This window comes from Gopherus evgoodei, chromosome 22, assembly GCF_007399415.2.
Source record: "Gopherus evgoodei ecotype Sinaloan lineage chromosome 22, rGopEvg1_v1.p, whole genome shotgun sequence".
Lineage (NCBI taxonomy): Eukaryota > Metazoa > Chordata > Testudines > Testudinidae > Gopherus > Gopherus evgoodei.
Window position 1 is genome coordinate 3,191,257 of NC_044343.1, and position 16,766 is coordinate 3,208,022.

General features: G+C 52.0%; 1 protein-coding gene across 1 annotated transcript; it reads right to left on the reverse strand.

The window, feature by feature from the left end:
* Positions 1 to 99: 99 nt before the first annotated feature.
* ANKLE1 (ankyrin repeat and LEM domain containing 1) lies at positions 100 to 15,565 on the reverse strand. The gene is made up of 9 exons (XM_030540570.1): positions 15,501 to 15,565; positions 12,020 to 12,172; positions 10,305 to 10,410; positions 9,129 to 9,249; positions 4,876 to 8,157; positions 3,167 to 3,329; positions 2,544 to 2,703; positions 1,700 to 1,829; positions 100 to 977 (listed from the first exon to the last, which is right to left on the reverse strand). The coding sequence occupies exons 1-9, from the start codon at positions 15,557 to 15,559 to the stop codon at positions 805 to 807; spliced, it is 4,347 nt and encodes a 1,448-aa protein (XP_030396430.1). The 5' UTR covers positions 15,560 to 15,565; the 3' UTR covers positions 100 to 804.
* Between the last annotated feature and the right edge of the window lie 1,201 nt (positions 15,566 to 16,766).

Here is a 16,766-nt window from a genome sequence, read left to right on the forward strand (position 1 = left end):
TGATCCTGCACTCTTTGCTTCACAAGGCAGAACAGAGGCTAGGGGATGGACCGAGACGAGAGACAGTTCAGATTCCTGCAGACAGACAGGCTGAAAAGCTGCTACTTCTGTGCTAAGAGCCATCCACAGTGATTTATTTTTTTTAAAAAACCCTCTTTCCTCTTTTGGAAAGACTAATAAAAAAATACAAACCTTAAAGCAGCACAGAAACTAGCAGTGTGTAAAAGGTCGTGCTCCCCACGTGCCCTCTCCAGCAGCGCTTTCTCCATGCCCAATTCCACAGACAGAATCAAGAACATGAGCAGCCATTAACAGGTCTGTTTAAAACTCCCCTGCCCCTTGCAGGCCGGTCAGCACGTGACATTAGGGAACGAGTCTGTTTGCTACAAACACTGTAAAACCCCCAGGTGTTCTCTGTGCCTGACTTCTCTTGAGCCTCCTGCCAAACCTCAGAGCAGTGAGATAAAAGACAAATTTAATTCACGGTTTGGTGATTAAAAATCCTGCCTCCGGCAGGCAGGAGGCACCTTCCACGACCAGTTAGTTAAGAGCAATTTAATGCTTCCCCTTCTCTAGGGAGAGGAGCAGGCTTCAGTTCCGCAGCAGCTTGGATCCGCCCTTTCCTTGAGCGGCAAGTTTCAGCCCTGCTGCTGCTGGTGAATGACTCCAAGCCCCCATCTAGCTAAGGGCTCCATTATCCCAGCGCCCCCTGCGAGCCGTACACCGCCCTGGCTCACCATACGCAGCCATCTAATTAGAGCTGCAGCCGCCAGCCAGGCGAGAGGATGGTTGGCAGGAGCAACCTCACTGCCCAATCTGGATGTCTGCCGGACGCAGCTGCCGTTCCCCTTCCGCCAGGAAGATCTGCATGGCCCTGTGCAGCATGTGAATCCCCAGGCACCGGCGACGTTTCATGGCCCAGCTCGCCACCACGCCGTAGTAATTCCCCTTCTTCTGATTGGTGAGCATCTTTAACCCTGGAAGAGGAAGCATGCTCACTAGAGCCATCTGCAGTGAGCGGGGGTGGTCAGAGGGTTCCACTAGCAGGGGAGCACACAGCTTGATCCCCCCCCGCAATCCCTCAGCAGAATCACCCTCCTCTTGTGCCAGCCACGGGAAACTTCGCTCTGGCTGCCCCCATGGGAAGGCTGCTAAAGGAGGTGTGTTTCCATAGAGGGCAACAGAGTCACAGCTGCTTGGATCAGGAGTGAGTTCAACTCAGTGACAGCCCCATCCCCACCTTTCCACCATGAATAGGGCAGGGAACATTCAAGCTAGCCCCCCAAGACCCGGACCTCAGAGGATGGGATAGCTAGAAGCTCAGGAATAGATAGAGGTTCACATGAAACCAAGAAAAAATATTTCATCTTCAAAGTGCTTTAAAAACAAACCAACCCTGCTCGCCCTAGTAGGAAGCAAGTCATCATCGCCATTCTGCCTTTTCAGATGGGGAAACTGAGGCACAGAGCTGGGAAAACTTCCCCAAACTCATTGGGGGGGGGGAGGAGAAATTCGGTTTCAGAGTTGGGCTCCCACTCATGGGCTCAGAGCCCAGCCCCTCCCCTTCTGAACCACATCCCCGGGGGGCTATGGAGGGAATGGCCAGATCAGGGACATCTTTGAAGGCTCTCTTGGGGGGGAGGGAGGAAGCTCGTGTAAACTGAGGACAAAACCATCATGGCACTTGCTGCTGCCGTACCAATCGCATCCACCAAGCAGGCCTCCCGCGTGTAAGCTTCCACCGGGATGACGTTCTGGAAGCAGTGCACGGAGATCACGCCCTGGCCGCCTGCCCAGATGTCCAGGATGTGCTGCACTTTGGGGCACACCTGCGGGACATACAGTCGATGGTGACTACAAACCTCCTAACATGGTGGTTTTCAAATTTCATTCATCTGTGGACCCCTAAAAACAATTTTGAATGGAGGTGCAGCCCCCTTTGGCTGCGGACCCCCAGAGATCTGCAGACCACAAGTTGAAAACCACTGGTGGGGGCAGGCGAGTTATCCCGACAGACACACTGGGTGTGGGCTGTTCCCAGAGATATTTAAACCCAAGCAATTTTATTCTTCCAACTGGTTCTCGGCCAGATCTGGAGCAGCCAGTTCACTGTCCCCTGGCAGGTTCCTGGTCGTTCTCCCAGGGATGGCATCTCCCCAGGCCCTCAGTGGTGCAAATGTGAACGGGGCCGGGTAACAGCCCTTAGGCCCGAAGCCCTGTCCATCCACAAAGCAGGCCTGCTCCGGCACCCAGCCATCAGCTGGTACCAGCTTCCTGTCACTCCCAGGCGGCGCAGGAGTCAAAGTGGCAAACTTTGAAGTTAAAGGGCTCTCCTGAGGCATGCAACCCCACACCCCTTTCCACAGGGGACTAAACAGCTTTGGGCCGGTGTAAATCAGCGAGCTCCAGCTTCCCGCTGATCTCATGATCTGGACAGAGCTTGTGTTAAGGTGGTTTTAAACCTCGGGCAGAGCAGAAAAGTCTCGCTTAGGGCTTATCGCCACCTAGTGGCAGTTTGTTTTAGGACTCCCCTGCCCAGTTACCTGCTTCTTTCCACCTCTGTAGTGAGTTAAGGCCTGGTAGAGGTGGCTGTAGGGTCGGGAGCGTTTCCCTTTGCCCACGTAGAAGACGGCACTGATGAACGTCCTAAAGCAGTCAGCCTGGCTCAGGCGGTGGCAGCGGAAAGGTAAGTTCTGAGTCACCCTGCAGGAGGAGGCAGTGCTGAGCGTGGAAGGCTTTGGTCTCATCTGCCGTTCCTTCCACACGCCCCAAGTTTCCGGCTCAGCAGCGCAGCGCTCCGCTCCGCTGGGGCCCTGGCTAGTCTGTAGGTGTTGTTATTAGCTCAGGCTCTTTAAGGTTTCTCAAGTTGCGCACCCAAAAATCACCAGTCACTCCTGAAAAGCTTGGCCAGTGGTGCAAACACAGCATAACCCACTCACCCACCACCGCCCTGCACAGGCCCTGCGGGAACAGGAGAGCAGAGTCACTCTTGCCATTGGAGCAGGAGGGTAGAAGAGAAAGTTCTCCTGGTGGGCTTTCCCCAGGAGATGGCAGCTTTAAAGCAGGTCAGATGCGGGACCTGCAAACCTTGTCCCTAAGGGGGAAGAGTTCAGAGAGATGGCAAAAGCCGCCCTGTGAGGACACGGTGCAGGGAGAGAGGCCATACCTGGGGTCCAACAGCAGATAGTTAAAGCTGGACTTGAGCAAGCCCTCCCTCCACTTCCTGTTCTTGTCGGGCTGGTCAAACTGCCTGGAGAGAGCCATTTCGTCATCCTTGCAGTCCGGGATCTGAAAGGTCTCTAGTACAGAGGCCAGCTCAGGGCTGTGTCCTGTGCCAGTGCAAGAAGCAGCCCGTTTCCCTCCACCCCCCAGAAAGGGGGGAGGGGGAGAGAGAGAACATACAGCTAGTTAGACAGGGCAAGGCAAGCCAGAGATGGCTAGGCAACGTGGAGTAATGTGCACGTGCCAGAGAGCACGCAGCTATCACCTCTTCCCAAGAGACACCGCCACAGCAGAAATCTAGTGACTGCAGCACTCTGGGCTGTAGGTTACCAGGTTCGTACACTCCGGATCTGGGCTCTCGGGTTTGTGTTTCCTTACACCCATTACCGACCTCTCGGCCTTTGGATCACCAGCCTTTACTAGGCCTTTCAGTGAACGTCACCACATCACAGCGGGGGGAAGGCTACAAAGGAATCCGGCCATTCCAAACTGCCTCAGCAGCAGTCAGCTCCGACTGGGTTTTATGCCACTTAATTCCCTGACTCTGAGTATCCGACTAGGTGCTGCAGGCAGGTCACTACAGTGAACTGGGAGTGTTTAGGGCCTCAGAGTAGAGCCCAGGCTTGGTAACAGAACAACGCAACACCTGGAAGGGACCCACGGAGGAGGGGGGAGCAAGTGCTTCTGATGCTGCCGAGGAATGATTCCTCTAGCAGTGATGCTTTGAACGGAAGAGAGCACATGGACCAAACCCAGGGGGTTGGCATGGTGGAGGGGAGGAAAGGGGTCATGTAAGTGGTTGCTTTCTTTGGGGGCAAATGCACCTTTAAAGAAACCTCTGTACACGGGAGCTGCACTGGTTTCATTTGAGGTGAAAGTTTAAACTGATTTTGTTAAACTGGTGACAAAGGTCACTTGGGACTTTACTTCAGGGTAAAGCAGACTGAGGCCTGGTCTACACTATAAAGTTTGGCTGACCCAGCCATGCTGCTCAGGGGTGTGAAAAATCAACCCCCCCCCCCGAGTGACGTAGTTACACTGAGCTGTGCCCCGTGAAGACAGCGCTAGGAATTCTTCCATCGATCTAGCTCCAGCCTCTCAGGGAGGAGGATTAGCTGTGCCCTCCGTCAGCACAGGTAGCATCTACACGGAAGCACTATACTTCCACTGTAGCATTTCAAGCGTAAACAAGCCCTAAGTCTATTAGGAACAGATTTAAACTAAACCAAGATTATACCATCCACACTGTGGTCTGAACTGGTTTAACAAACCCAGTGCAAGTTTGTGTGTAGACAAGATCAGGCCCCAGAACTGGAAAAGCAGGAACAGAAAAAATCTGTTAAAATGTTAATGCTGCAGAACTTGTCCGCACAGGAAATCTGCACTTTTTAAAACTGATTTAGTAAAATCAGTGCAAACCCCTGTGTTGACACTGATTTCAGTTGGCGAGGGGCTTTTTTCAGGTTCCTAATCCTCTTTAGCTAAACCAAATACACTCAGTTTAAATTGGAGCAGAACTTTGCATGAGTTTAACTAAATCAATTTAAACAGATGCAGCTTTTCCATGCTGACTTGGCCTAAATGCTCTGTCTCTGACAGAACAGCTTAGTGAGAAGCTCCACACCCACCTGTTCCCTGAAAGAAACTGCTTACCTACAGACCTCTTCCTGGCCTGGGTGTTCGGGTCTTTCAGCAGTTTGTCGAGCAGCTGCAAGTAGAACTTCCTCGTTCGACTTGTAATGGGCCCTGGGTTTGTGCCCAGGTTTCTCAGCTTCCTAATGAGGGCTTCATCAGAGAGGAGATGTAACTTGGAGGTTGCCATTGGTGACTTGCACTGCAGGGGCTGGTTCTCCTTGTTCTCCTGCTCCGCCAGTTTGCTCTGGTAGGCTCTCCAGTCATAAACAATAGTGTCATCAGAGCTCGTAGTGTCTATGAGTACAGATGCGTTGTCCATGCACGGGACATGACGCTCGATCAGCGCGTACCCTTCCTCCTCGTCCATGTAGAGATATTCCACTGGCTCATGGGTGCTGAGGTTCATAGGCCGGCCGCCGGGCGAGAGGGGAAAGTCCTGGCTGCACGAGTCCAGCACGGGGCTCAGCCTCCCCGAAGGGTGGTCGGTGGCAGACGTTGCCCAAGAAGGCCTCCTGGAGGACAGCCGACTGAAACTAACCCTGGAGCCACCAGGCTGCCTCTTGGCATCCAGCTGAGGCTGACGGTGCTCCTCTTGTGGGCACGCGCTGGGCAACACACTCCCATATTCCTCATTCGCAGCATCTGACTCAGCCTCGGAGAAGGCTATTGCATCAAGGGGCCTGGTGAGAGCAACCCGTCGTGTTGGGTCTGTGCAGTCACTCTCCCCATCCTCCGTCAGCCACATGCTGTCTGACGGGGGGTTGTCTGTATCGAAGCTTGGGAGGCAGGGAGGGCCAGGGTGGCAGGCAGCACCTGGCTCGGCTTTCCCCTTGTTACTGGAAAAGGACTGCTCATCAGTGCCCTTGTCAGAGTCTAGCAGCACTGTGGGGCTGGCATCTGGGTAGCTGCTATGACCAGCAGAGGACCCCGAGTGGCTGGTGGCTTTTGTGATTATTTCAGTATCATCCAGGTCATTAGTCTCTTCTGCTTCCCAACAAGATGCATTTTCACCCCCCTGAGCAACCCAGCTCGCCCTCGCAGTATTACCTTCCAGACAGGCAGCAGGGCCAACTGGCATCCAGTGCATCCCTGGAGGACTCCTAATTCTCCTGGGCCGCCTTGGCATCTCCAGTGTCTCCTCAAAGAGTGATGAGGAGGAGCTGCTGTCACGCGCCGCAGAGGCCAAGCGGCTCTTTGTTCTGGGGGTGACGTGGCAGGGCTTGGGGCGCATCTGAAGCAGTGGGGAAACATCTGAATATGTGGGAAACATCTGTTTCTTGTTCAAGTGAGTGAACTCGTCTTCTCCAGAACCGTCAGCGGGACTGTCAATGTGCTGGATCACTAAGGTGTCAGCTTCACTGCTCAGACTGGGAGGCTTTACCGATCTCCCTCTGAATGGGTTGCCATTTATTTCTTCCTCTGTGTTATTCTCTTCCATGTCCCCACTTGGCATCCCTATGTCCGGCGTCCCGCTCGAGGCCCCACCTAGCAGCACTGTGTCTGGCATCTCTGGGTCAGATCCATTTGCAGAGGGATCCCATTCCTGAATATCGGCTTTTCTTGCTACCCACTGGCTACTGGTCAGTCTTGTCCTTGCAGAGAGACTGTTGTCCGTGGAAAGCAGCATCCTCTTCAATTTACCCTGCAATTTCCAGTCTGCAATAATTTGCCTGTAGTTCACAGAGGCGGAAGCTTCCTGAGGACCAGCTTCCTCAACCACATCATCAGCGGAGGTCAACTGATGTGGTTCCTGAGTCGACAAGATGCTTGAGTCTCTGTCATTCTGCTTGTGAGAGACACATTCAGCCTGTAACTCTTGGGAAGGGCTTGATACCCCCGTGTCTTTGAGAGATTTATGTGCAGTGCCGCAGATATACAGCTCTGAAGCTGGCTTCCCAGCGGAGGTCAAACCAGAACCATCCCTGCTAATATGGGATGCTTCAGAACTAGCATATAAATGCCTTCTTCCTGCCATCTCTGTGTTCTGTGACCCGGAGGGCGGCACGTGCTGCATAACTGCTTCCACTGCAGATGGCATTTCTACCAGCTTCTCGCAGCTCTGCCCTGCAGTGCTGGCCATCAACCCTTTGCCTAAGTGCACTCGCGAACTCCCATCTTTGCTGCCAGCGCTGTTGGAATCAGCACTTGCGTCTCCGGCACACAAAGAGCTGCTGCATTGTGTATCTCCACCGGTACAGCCCTCGTTCCCTTCCAAGCATTTCTTCGGCTCACTGTGGTCAGAAGCATCTGCAGCGCTAACGTAACAGTCGCTGTCACAGCTGCTATATTGGCTGCAGCCGCTCTCAGAGCTTCTGCTAAGCACCTGTCCAGTAGCGAAGGGAGAGTCTGAATTTTCGTGTGTTCTGGCCAGGAACGTTGGATCCATCACTGTCTTTTCCAAGTCACAAACGGCTGTGGAGTTGGCCCGACAGAACAAGTACACGTGGTCTGGGGATGTGACGTCCAATCCTTCCTGGCCATTCACCTTCCCTAACATTTCGAGATCGAGGAAGTCACTGAGCCGGGACAGGCCCAGAGTCCCATTGGCAGCACTAACTCTGGGGTTGCAGCGTGGCCCAGAAGGCCTTTCCTTCCAGTTCCCATTGTTATGGAGGGGGAAAATTTTAGGGGACTCACAGAAACTGACACTTCTCCGTGCCTGCGCTGCATGGCTCATGCTGCAACGCTGTGACTGAGAGATCACAGACTCCTTTGAAATGGATTCATCCTGGCAAGGCACTGGCTGGGAAGATAGACCGTGACCACTATCTGTTGTGTCTTCATAGCCAGGGCCAGGTGGTGTCAAACTATCGTCTGTCTCTGAGGAAGGAGAAGCAGAAGTTTCATCCCCAGGAAAGCCCGGTGTTATAGTCAGACTTGAAGTTAGTTCTCGAGGCTCATTACTGGCTGAAAGCCAAGTGCTGGACAGCACTGGCTGAGGTAGGCCACGACGGCTGCATGGACCATTGTCAGACAAAGTGGCAGGTCCCTGGGAACGCCCCGGGTGCGAATAGGCACAAAAGGCCAACGTGGATGGAGGCACTGAACAGCACGGATTGTCCTGGAGATTCCCTGGGATACAACTCAGTTGGCCACTTGCATCAGCACCTGCTGCGTTGTTAACCGTGATACCCAGCCCTGCATTACTGGGACTCCCGTCCGGCAGACACTTTTGGGTGCTGCTAAGCGGTCCAGGATCATCCCACGCTTCAGAAAGTCTTGAGATGATACCAGTTTCCGTGCAGTCGTCAGTCAGAACGGAAAGGAAGCTCTCAGCATTTCTCAAGCCTTCGTGGCAGACTGTACAAGACAGAGTGACACACTCACTATTCAGTGTTTATTATATTAAAACAGCAAACAGCAATGTATCGTTGTGTCTTACAAACCATGCTAAGGAAACACACACAGCAGTTCATCTGCAGTACCACCTTGCTGGCAAGGCAGACAGTCGGGCACCAGCATTCCTAGAAACTATTCCCTGCTCTATCACTGACTCCATGTGTGACCTTGAAAGAGTCACTTCACCTGTCTGTCTCAGTTCACTCGCGTGTAACGTGGGGAGCACCTCACAGCATGCTGTCAGGCTTCGTTTTTAAAGTGCTTTGAGATCAAATAAAAGCAAAGTACAAATCAAAAGGAGGCAGTGTGGCCTAGTGGACAGCGCACAGAATCAGGGCTTAGGAAGCTTGGGTTCTGTTCCCAGCCACTGGCCTGCTAGATGATCTTGGTCAAGTAATTTCTCCTCCCTGTGTCTCAGTTTCCCCATCTGTAAGATGGGGATACTACTGCTGCTCTCCTTTGTAAAGCACTTTGAGATCGACGGATGAAGAGTGTTACATATGAGCTGGGTATTGTTATTATCGTAGCAATACGGAGCATTAATCCAGTTTGCTTTGCCTTTTCTAGACTGCAGATAAGTGAAAATGCTTGAGAGCAGTTTATGGGATTGGGTCAGGGGATAGAGAGATCCAGAGCCCTTCATTTCTAGGTCATATCAGGCAACTAATAGATGAGGACTCTTGCTGTTCGTTGTTCAGTACCTTGCTAGGTCTGTAGAGAGACCAAAGACTGAAGGGCCACAGACTTACAGTACCCTCCCAGCGCCATGGAGATGGTCCCTCCAGGTCAGGGCTGAGACAGACGGCGTGTGGGAAGAAGTTTGCAAACAGATGGGTGATTCTCCCATGGCAGCGGAAGCCCTTACAAATGAGGGCATTCACAGTTCAGAAGCACTGGCCCAGCACTCATTCAGAAACGCTTACTGCACTTACATGTGTGCTTATGTGCTCCATCGGCCTTCTCTGGGAGCCAGGCATACTGGAAGCCCTGCAGGATTTGCACACACATCTTGTTTCCCTGTTCCAAGGCTAAGTCGATTGCTCTGTTTCCATCCTGAAGAGCAAAGGCACAACCCCCCCACATTTACTATTAAATGTATTAAACACAAACCACCTTATCATGCTCTGCTTCTCAAGGGGAAACACTCTGCTGGGAACTACCCAAGTATAAAGGTGGGACCATGCTGCACTACTCAGCTGGAAAGCCACATTTGGAGGTCCGCCAACCTTAGGCTGGAAGAAGATTACAATTATGCAGGTGATGTACGTAGTTTCCAGAGACAAAGGGTCTCAAGCTAAACAGCAAAGGGTTCTAGTGGAATAAGGAGAAGCTGTATTTAAATAGTGCTGATCACGCCAAAGCACTTTACTAATGGAGGAATCTCTTCATTCATTACTGAAATGCAGCCACCTCTGAGGTGGAACGTGGCAGCTGTTTAACAGTGCATAGCAACACAACAGGAATGGAGGTGTAGAAGAATACTGTACCCAGGTGAAGCAAAAGGCTCACCATGGGGTGAATGAATATAGGTGAGTCCTCCTGTTGCGAACACAGCCATGAGAGGTCAACTCCTCAGGGCAGGGACCATGCCTTTATTTGTGCCTTGTACTGAACTGGCAGTTAATTATAAGCGTTAATGACAAGTGCTCAGGGCCACGGACAATTTAATACTTTAATATTTCCGCTCTTGCTCAAAGTGACAAATGGAACAAATCTAGCGGCCTCTAATCCCTTAAAGACATTCACCAACATCATAAAATCACCAGTCAGTTCAGCACAGGCAGTAATCTCTGCTCAGGAGTATAAGGAGACATGGCTGTCCATTCAAGGTCCCTCACTGGTTAGAGATTCATAGATCTTAAGGCTAGAAGGGACCACTATGATTATCCAGTCTGACCTCTGACATAACCCAGGCCACAGAACATCACCCAGCAAGTCTTGCATCAAGCCCACAAGTTTAAGTTGAGCTAAAGTGTATCAGTTAGAAAGAGCCAGTCTAGAAGACTGGATAAAATGAGAGAATCCATCATACCCCTAAGAAATGCCTGTCCCTAAGTTAGTTAGCAAGACCTTGGGGATGACAACACTGAAATCATAATTATACGAACCTGGTCTTCGAGATTTGGGTCCCCTCCATTCCGCAGTAGGAGCTTCAAGCATTTGTAACATCCCCAAGAAGCTGCTACATGCAATGGCGTGAGTTCCTCTACTGACCTGAAATACACAGTACCCAGGTTTACATTCCAATACCTTTATGTGCCTTAAGGAAAAAAAATCTTTAAATGCCATTGCGTGTCTATTAAAACGCAACAAAGGAAACAGGAGATGATGATACAGTATAGTGAGGAACACCCACTGATTGGTGTATATTTTGGTACATACCATTTTGCAACTACTTCCAATCTTATTTGACAAAGGAAGAGACATTTCATTTAGTACTGTCTTGTCAAATGTATGATTGATTCTAGTGGAGGGATGGACTGCAACCACGCTCAATATTGGTATGTCAACATGACAAGACACACAAATGTTTTTCTTTTTATATGTAAACAACGTCTGAATGAGCTCTCTGCTGCCAGCTAGTGATGAGCTGGTAGGGGGAAAAGGCTTCAGGACCAGATGGTATTTACATGAACACCCCTACTCTGCCTAGGTATCCAGCAGACAGAGCTGTATTGCCAAAGTGATCAATTTTGGTCGGTGTTGGGTTAGAAAGCACTGATTACTAGGTGGGGGCTCAAGCCGGTTCTGTGTTATATTGTTAAGAGGGGCCCCGGGATATTGAACCTGGCACTTTGTTACTGCTGATTCCATCTTGCAGAAGGGTTACACATACTACTTGCACAACCTGTCATGATATAGACCATAAAAAGGTTTGTGGCAGTTTGTATTATTGCAAGCTTTCTAAGAAACACATAATTCAGGGGAAGTTTATTACTGTTTTATAAGAGACCCAAGTTTCATATTTTGTCTGTCTTTGCATATGCAACTTCTAAAAGAGTGACAAACGTTTAAAATTTAAGAGGGTGATTTAAATGGCAATTCTGTGGCAGGCAAATCCTGGAGACATGTTATCATACTGAATGCAATTCTGAACATTGGCTCACAATCCCCTGGCTGAAATAGTAACACTTCTCACAAGTTTACAATTTACAGCTATTCTTCTCTGATCAAACTTCACATGCATCTCATCTTTTCAGCTGTGCAAAAAAGGCAAAAAGTCATTCCAGCATCTTTCAGTTCAAGTGTGATTCAACAGGACACAGCATGCTTGGATCTCATTTTCCACACTGGGCTGGAGCAGAGACTACGTACCTCCCTGATTGTCCTGCCTTTTCAGCAGGTGAGAAAAAAAGCCACACAGTTCACACTAAACACATCTGTGTCCAGTTTGTCAGTTTCAACACTCCCAGAGAGACCCTTGAGCAAGAGTCTCTCCTACATCAGCACACTGTGATAATCCACCAAACAGAAAGTCTTTCATTTTGTGCTTCCAAGTTTTTTTCAGGCATACACAAGGAAAGGCAGATGTTAACTTATTCCAGATCACAGTTTGGGGGAGATTTCCCAACGATTACAGCACAAAAGTAGGGGTCAGGACTCCTGGGTTCTATCCTCAGCTTTGCCAATAGTTTAGTGTGGGACCCTGGGCAAGTTACTTCATCTCTCAGTTTTTCTATCTGAACAACAAAGATGTTGCTTTGCACTGGAAAGGGAGAAGGATAATTCATTAATGTCTGAAATGCACAAAGTATTAAATGGGCTTCATCGGCTAACTAAAACCCACCCCCCTTCTCCCCAAATCAAAAAGCTTCCCGATTACCTGGCATTTGGGTTTCCACCATACTGGAGAATCAGCTTCAGACAACGAACCCCGCTTTCCCTTTCTTTGCCAGCAGCCAGGTGGATCGCTGCAATTCCCTCTGGCAGAACCAGGTTAGGATCTGCACCCTGCTTCAGCAGTGCTTCCACAACCCTTCAGATGTACAACAGGACACCAAGTTACACGCTACCCACGTGAGACAGTCACACAGCATGACTAGTCAGGGACCATTCAACATGAGACTCAGCTCTTCGGGGCAGGGACAATATCCTTTTAAAGTTTCTACAACAGTCATTCCACTATGTGAGTATCAGATAACAATACTGTAGACCTGTAATTGATTGGAAGTCTATCATCTGATGTGAGTGGGTGTGCCAGAAGATACATAACTTCAATGTCGAAAGATGCATCTTTCAACTGAGGTTACACTGCTGGCAAGAATCTCTCCTTATTCCCAATAATCTACAGACATGCTGGTTAGGGACTGGTGTTCCCTAGAAGATGTAATCACCTGACAAATGTCATTTTTGTAACAATCTTTTACTTTTTTAAATCTCTTTTAGGGTTTTTTGGGTTTCTGCCCCTAGCCATGGTATCCGAGCACCTGCCACATAAAATCTGTTAGCAATTGCAAAGTCCCTACTGGACTTCATTGAATCTCATGCATATTTCCCATTTCAGGATAAACTCTGCATCGGAACCACGTTAAACATACTTTAAATTGTATTAAATTTACTTGTTTGTTTTTCTTTAATTGATTTGGGTCAGGTTTTTCTCCCTTGGATTGTTTTTTCCTTGAGGAGAGGGGTAGAAAGTGATTCTTACAGTAAAATGCACTTTTTGAAGAGGAAGGTTTTGGCAGCAGTTTATAACAATAATTTGTTTGTCACTAAAACGCCTGCCGATGCACACCTTCTCTTCTCACTCTTCGAGTGGGGAAAAATATACTTGTAATTCACAAGTAATTCAAGATTGTTGCAAGTTTTGCAACAAACTCCTGACTCTCAAAACAATGGGCACAAGGAACTTCTACTACATTATCAGTAGCCTTCACTTGTCACAAGCTTCCTGTTGCCTCTGGCTGCTGACTTTCCAGAGGCAGACCTGGTGAGGTGTGCCCCCCTTCGGATAGCTTTCCTCTGCATTGTAGACTTATGCTTCCGTTTCTCCTGATTACTTGTTTAACCCGGAGGCCCTATTTTCAGTGAGAAGGCAAAGGCTCCGCCCCTTGTTATAGTCAGACAAACCTCAGGCTTCTACTAACAAGTGCAGACATATTTTCTTGCATTCTGAGATTAGCTAGCTGGTTGTTTTCAGCAAGATACAGGGGCTTTTGAATCCTCTCATTTCTACCATACAATCATCAGAGCAGTCTTTTGCTCCCCACACTTTAGAGAGACTTAATCCCCCTAGGCAAGAACAACTTCCTCTCTCTGTGCCTCAGTTTCTCCATCTATAAAATGGAAATAATGATACAGATCTGCTTTGTGATCTACTGATGAAAAGCATTACCACCACCTCTTAAAACACACCAAGGTGCGAAATAACCACGAATTACCACGATACAACCTGTTCCTTTCTTGATAAGCATAATACAAGTATAATTAATTGCTTTACACTGGAATTGCAATGACTATTAGGTATAATTTGCAAAAAGGTATCAGATATTTTTGCACATGTTCAAGCAAAGTATCATGTAAAGAGCATTCGGCTACACTCTATTGTATGCTTTGGCTCATACCAGCAGGGAGGCTCAGAGCTGCAATGAGTGCAAGGTTACTACTGCTTATTTATATACCCTCTGAAGCATCTTAGGTACTTGGAAACATACAAAGACACAGGCTCTGCCCAAGAAGGTTAGTCTACCCAGATGACACAAGCTCAGGCAATGTGACCAGAAGCAAGCCACCAAGCAGTGAAGGCTCCTCAATGCCTGGCTACTGCTCCACCATGTTTTATTAGTGCTGCTTTGTGACAGAAGGATGGGCAGAGCAGCTGGCAGACGCACACCCACACAAGCACCATAGGCCCGTATTATTTGGCTGTGTCTCCATAGGGGTTGAGTAGAAACCAGGGAGTAACAGCATTAGAGTCAGCAGCAGGGGACAAACTTGCTAGGTAGTTAGTACAGGGAGCCCTTCCCTCCCCAGTGCTGCACATCCCTTTCCCTTCCCCCAGTGGGAGGAGTCTCCCAGCAATGCAATGTGCATGGTGAGCAGCCATTCCTCCAGTGCACAGAGATAACTCCTGTCACCAGTGCAGTGTGTCCCCAGTAGCCCCATAGCAGCAAGATGCCCTCCCCCCAGTGCAGCAACCCCCACTGCACACTAAGCCTGTCTGCTGACCCATTCTAAATGCAGTGTAGTGACACCCCAACTGCTACCTATAGATTAACTCCCCCAGTGCATGCAGTGACCACCACTGCTACCTATAGATTGACCCCCCCAGTGCAGTGAAACCCCCACTACCTATGGATTAACACCCCTCCCCGAGTGCAGTGTGTGCAGTGACCCCCAGTGCTATCTATGGATTGACCCCCCCAGTGCAATGAATGCAGTGACACCCCCACTGCTGCCTATGGATTAACACCCCTCCTCGAGTGCAATGTGTGCAGACATCCCCACTGCTACCTATAGATTGACCCCCCAGAGCAGTGTTACTCCCCCCGCGCAATGAATGCAGTGACCCCCCAGAGCAGTGTCACCCCCCCACGCAATGAATGCAGTGACACCCCCACTGCTACCTATGGATTAACACCCCTCCCCAAGTGCAATGTGTGCAGACATCCCCACTGCTACCTATAGATTGACCCCCCCAGAGCAGTGTTACCCCCCACGCAATGAATGCAGTGACATCCCCACTGCTACCTATAGACTGACCCCCCCAGAGCAGTGTCACCGCCCGTGCAATGAATGCAGTGACCCCCCCAGAGCAGTGTCACGCCCCCGCGCAATGAATGCAGTGACCCCCCAGAGCAGTGTCACCCCCCGCGCAATGAATGCAGTGACCCCCCAGAGCAGTGTCACCCCCCCGCGCAATGAATGCAGTGACCCCCCAGAGCAGTGTCACCCCCCCACGCAATGAATACAGTGACACCCCCACTGCTACCTATAGATTGACCCCCAGAGCAGTGTCACCCCCCCACGCAATGAATGCAGTGACCCCCAGAGCAGTGTCACCCCCCGCGCAATGAATGCAGTGACACCCCCACTGCTACCTATAGATTGACCCCCAGAGCAGTGTCACCCCCCCGCGCAATGAATGCAGTGACCCCCCAGAGCAGTGTCACCCCCCCGCGCAATGAATGCAGTGACCCCCCCAGAGCAGTGTCACCCCCCCACGCAATGAATGCAGTGACACCCCCACTGCTACCTATAGATTGACCCCCCCGAGCAGTGTGACCCCCCCCGAGCAGTGTCACCCCCCCGTGCAATGCGTGCAGTGACGCCCCTCCCCCGCAGCGCGCCCCTCCCCCGCTTACGGCGCCTCCTCGCCGCGCAGCGCCTCGCACAGGCGGGCGGCCAGTCCCGCGCGGCTCATGCCGGCTCCGTGGGGGACCCGCTCCCCTCAGCGCATGCGCGCACAGGGCCGATCCCCGCCCCCTCCCATCTCGCGGAGGGCGGAGCCGCCGCCGCTCCTCCGCCCGCAGGCAGGGTCCGGAGCCGCCCCGGGAGCCTCCCGCTCACGGCGGCGCCATCTCGCCTCAGCCCCGGGCAGCGTCCGGCCGCCCGCTTCGAATCGCCCTCCCGCCCCGACTGCGCGTGCGCGCCCGCTCCTCATTGGTCGCCCCGGCTCTTCCCTGCCAGCCAATGGGCGGAGGCGCGGCCAGAGCGCGCCCGGGGCTCGCGCGCGCTGCTGGGGGGTTCCCAGGGATGAGCTGTGCCCGGGGCTCGCGTGCACTGCTGGGGGGTTCCCAGGGATGAGCTTGCCCGGGGCTCGCGTGCACTGCTGGGGGGTTCCCAGGGATGAGCTGTTCTAAGCCCGGGGCTCGTGCGCACTGCTGGGGGGTTCCCAGGGATGAGCTGTGCCCGGGGCTCACGCGCGCTGCTGGGGGGTTCCCAGGGATGAGCTGTTCTAAGCCCTGGGCTGCAGCAGGGGATGGGGGGGACTGGGGCTCCTGCGCACTGCTGGGGGGATCCCAGGGATGAGCTGTTCTAAGCCCTGGGCTGCAGCAGGGGATGGGGGGGACTGGGGCTCCTGCGCGCTGCTGGGGGGTTCCCAGGGATGAGCTGTGCCCGGGGCTCGCGCGCGCTGCTGGGGGGTTCCCAGGGATGAACTGTTCTAAGCCCGGGGCTCGTGCGCGCTGCTGGGGGGTTCCCAAGGATGAGCTGTGCCCGGGGCTCGCGTGCGCTGCTGGGGGGTTCCCAGGGATGAACTGTTCTAAGCCCTGGGCTGCAGCAGGGGATGGGGGGGACTGGGGCTCCTGCGCGCTGCTGGGGGGTTCCCAGGGATGAGCAGTGCCCGGGGCTCGCGCGCGCTGCTGGGGGGGGTTCCCAGGGATGAGCTGTGCCCAGGGCTCGCGTGCACTGCTGGGGGGGTTCCCAGGGATGAGCTATTCTAAACCCGGGGCTCGCGCGCTGCTGGGGGGATCCCAGGGATGAGCTGTTCTAAGCCCTGGGCTGCAGCAGGGGATGGGGGGGACTGGGGCTCCTGCGCGCTGCTGGGGGGTTCCCAGGGATGAGCTGTGCCCGGGGCTCGCGCGCGCTGCTGGGGGGTTCCCAGAGATGAACTGTTCTAAGCCCGGGGC

Excerpts from the sequence above, each read along its gene's own strand:
- ANKLE1 (XM_030540570.1), bottom strand. The coding sequence starts at position 15,559 with ATGAGCCGCGCGGGACTGGCCGCCCGCCTGTGCGAGGCGCTGCGCGGC. Across the intron at positions 3,330-4,875 it reads GGCCAGGAAGAGGTCTGTAG|GACACAGCCCTGAGCTGGCC; the intron begins GTAAGCAGTTTC and ends GCACTGGCACAG. Across the intron at positions 2,704-3,166 it reads TATCTGCTGTTGGACCCCAG|GGTGACTCAGAACTTACCTT; the intron begins GTATGGCCTCTC and ends CTCCTCCTGCAG.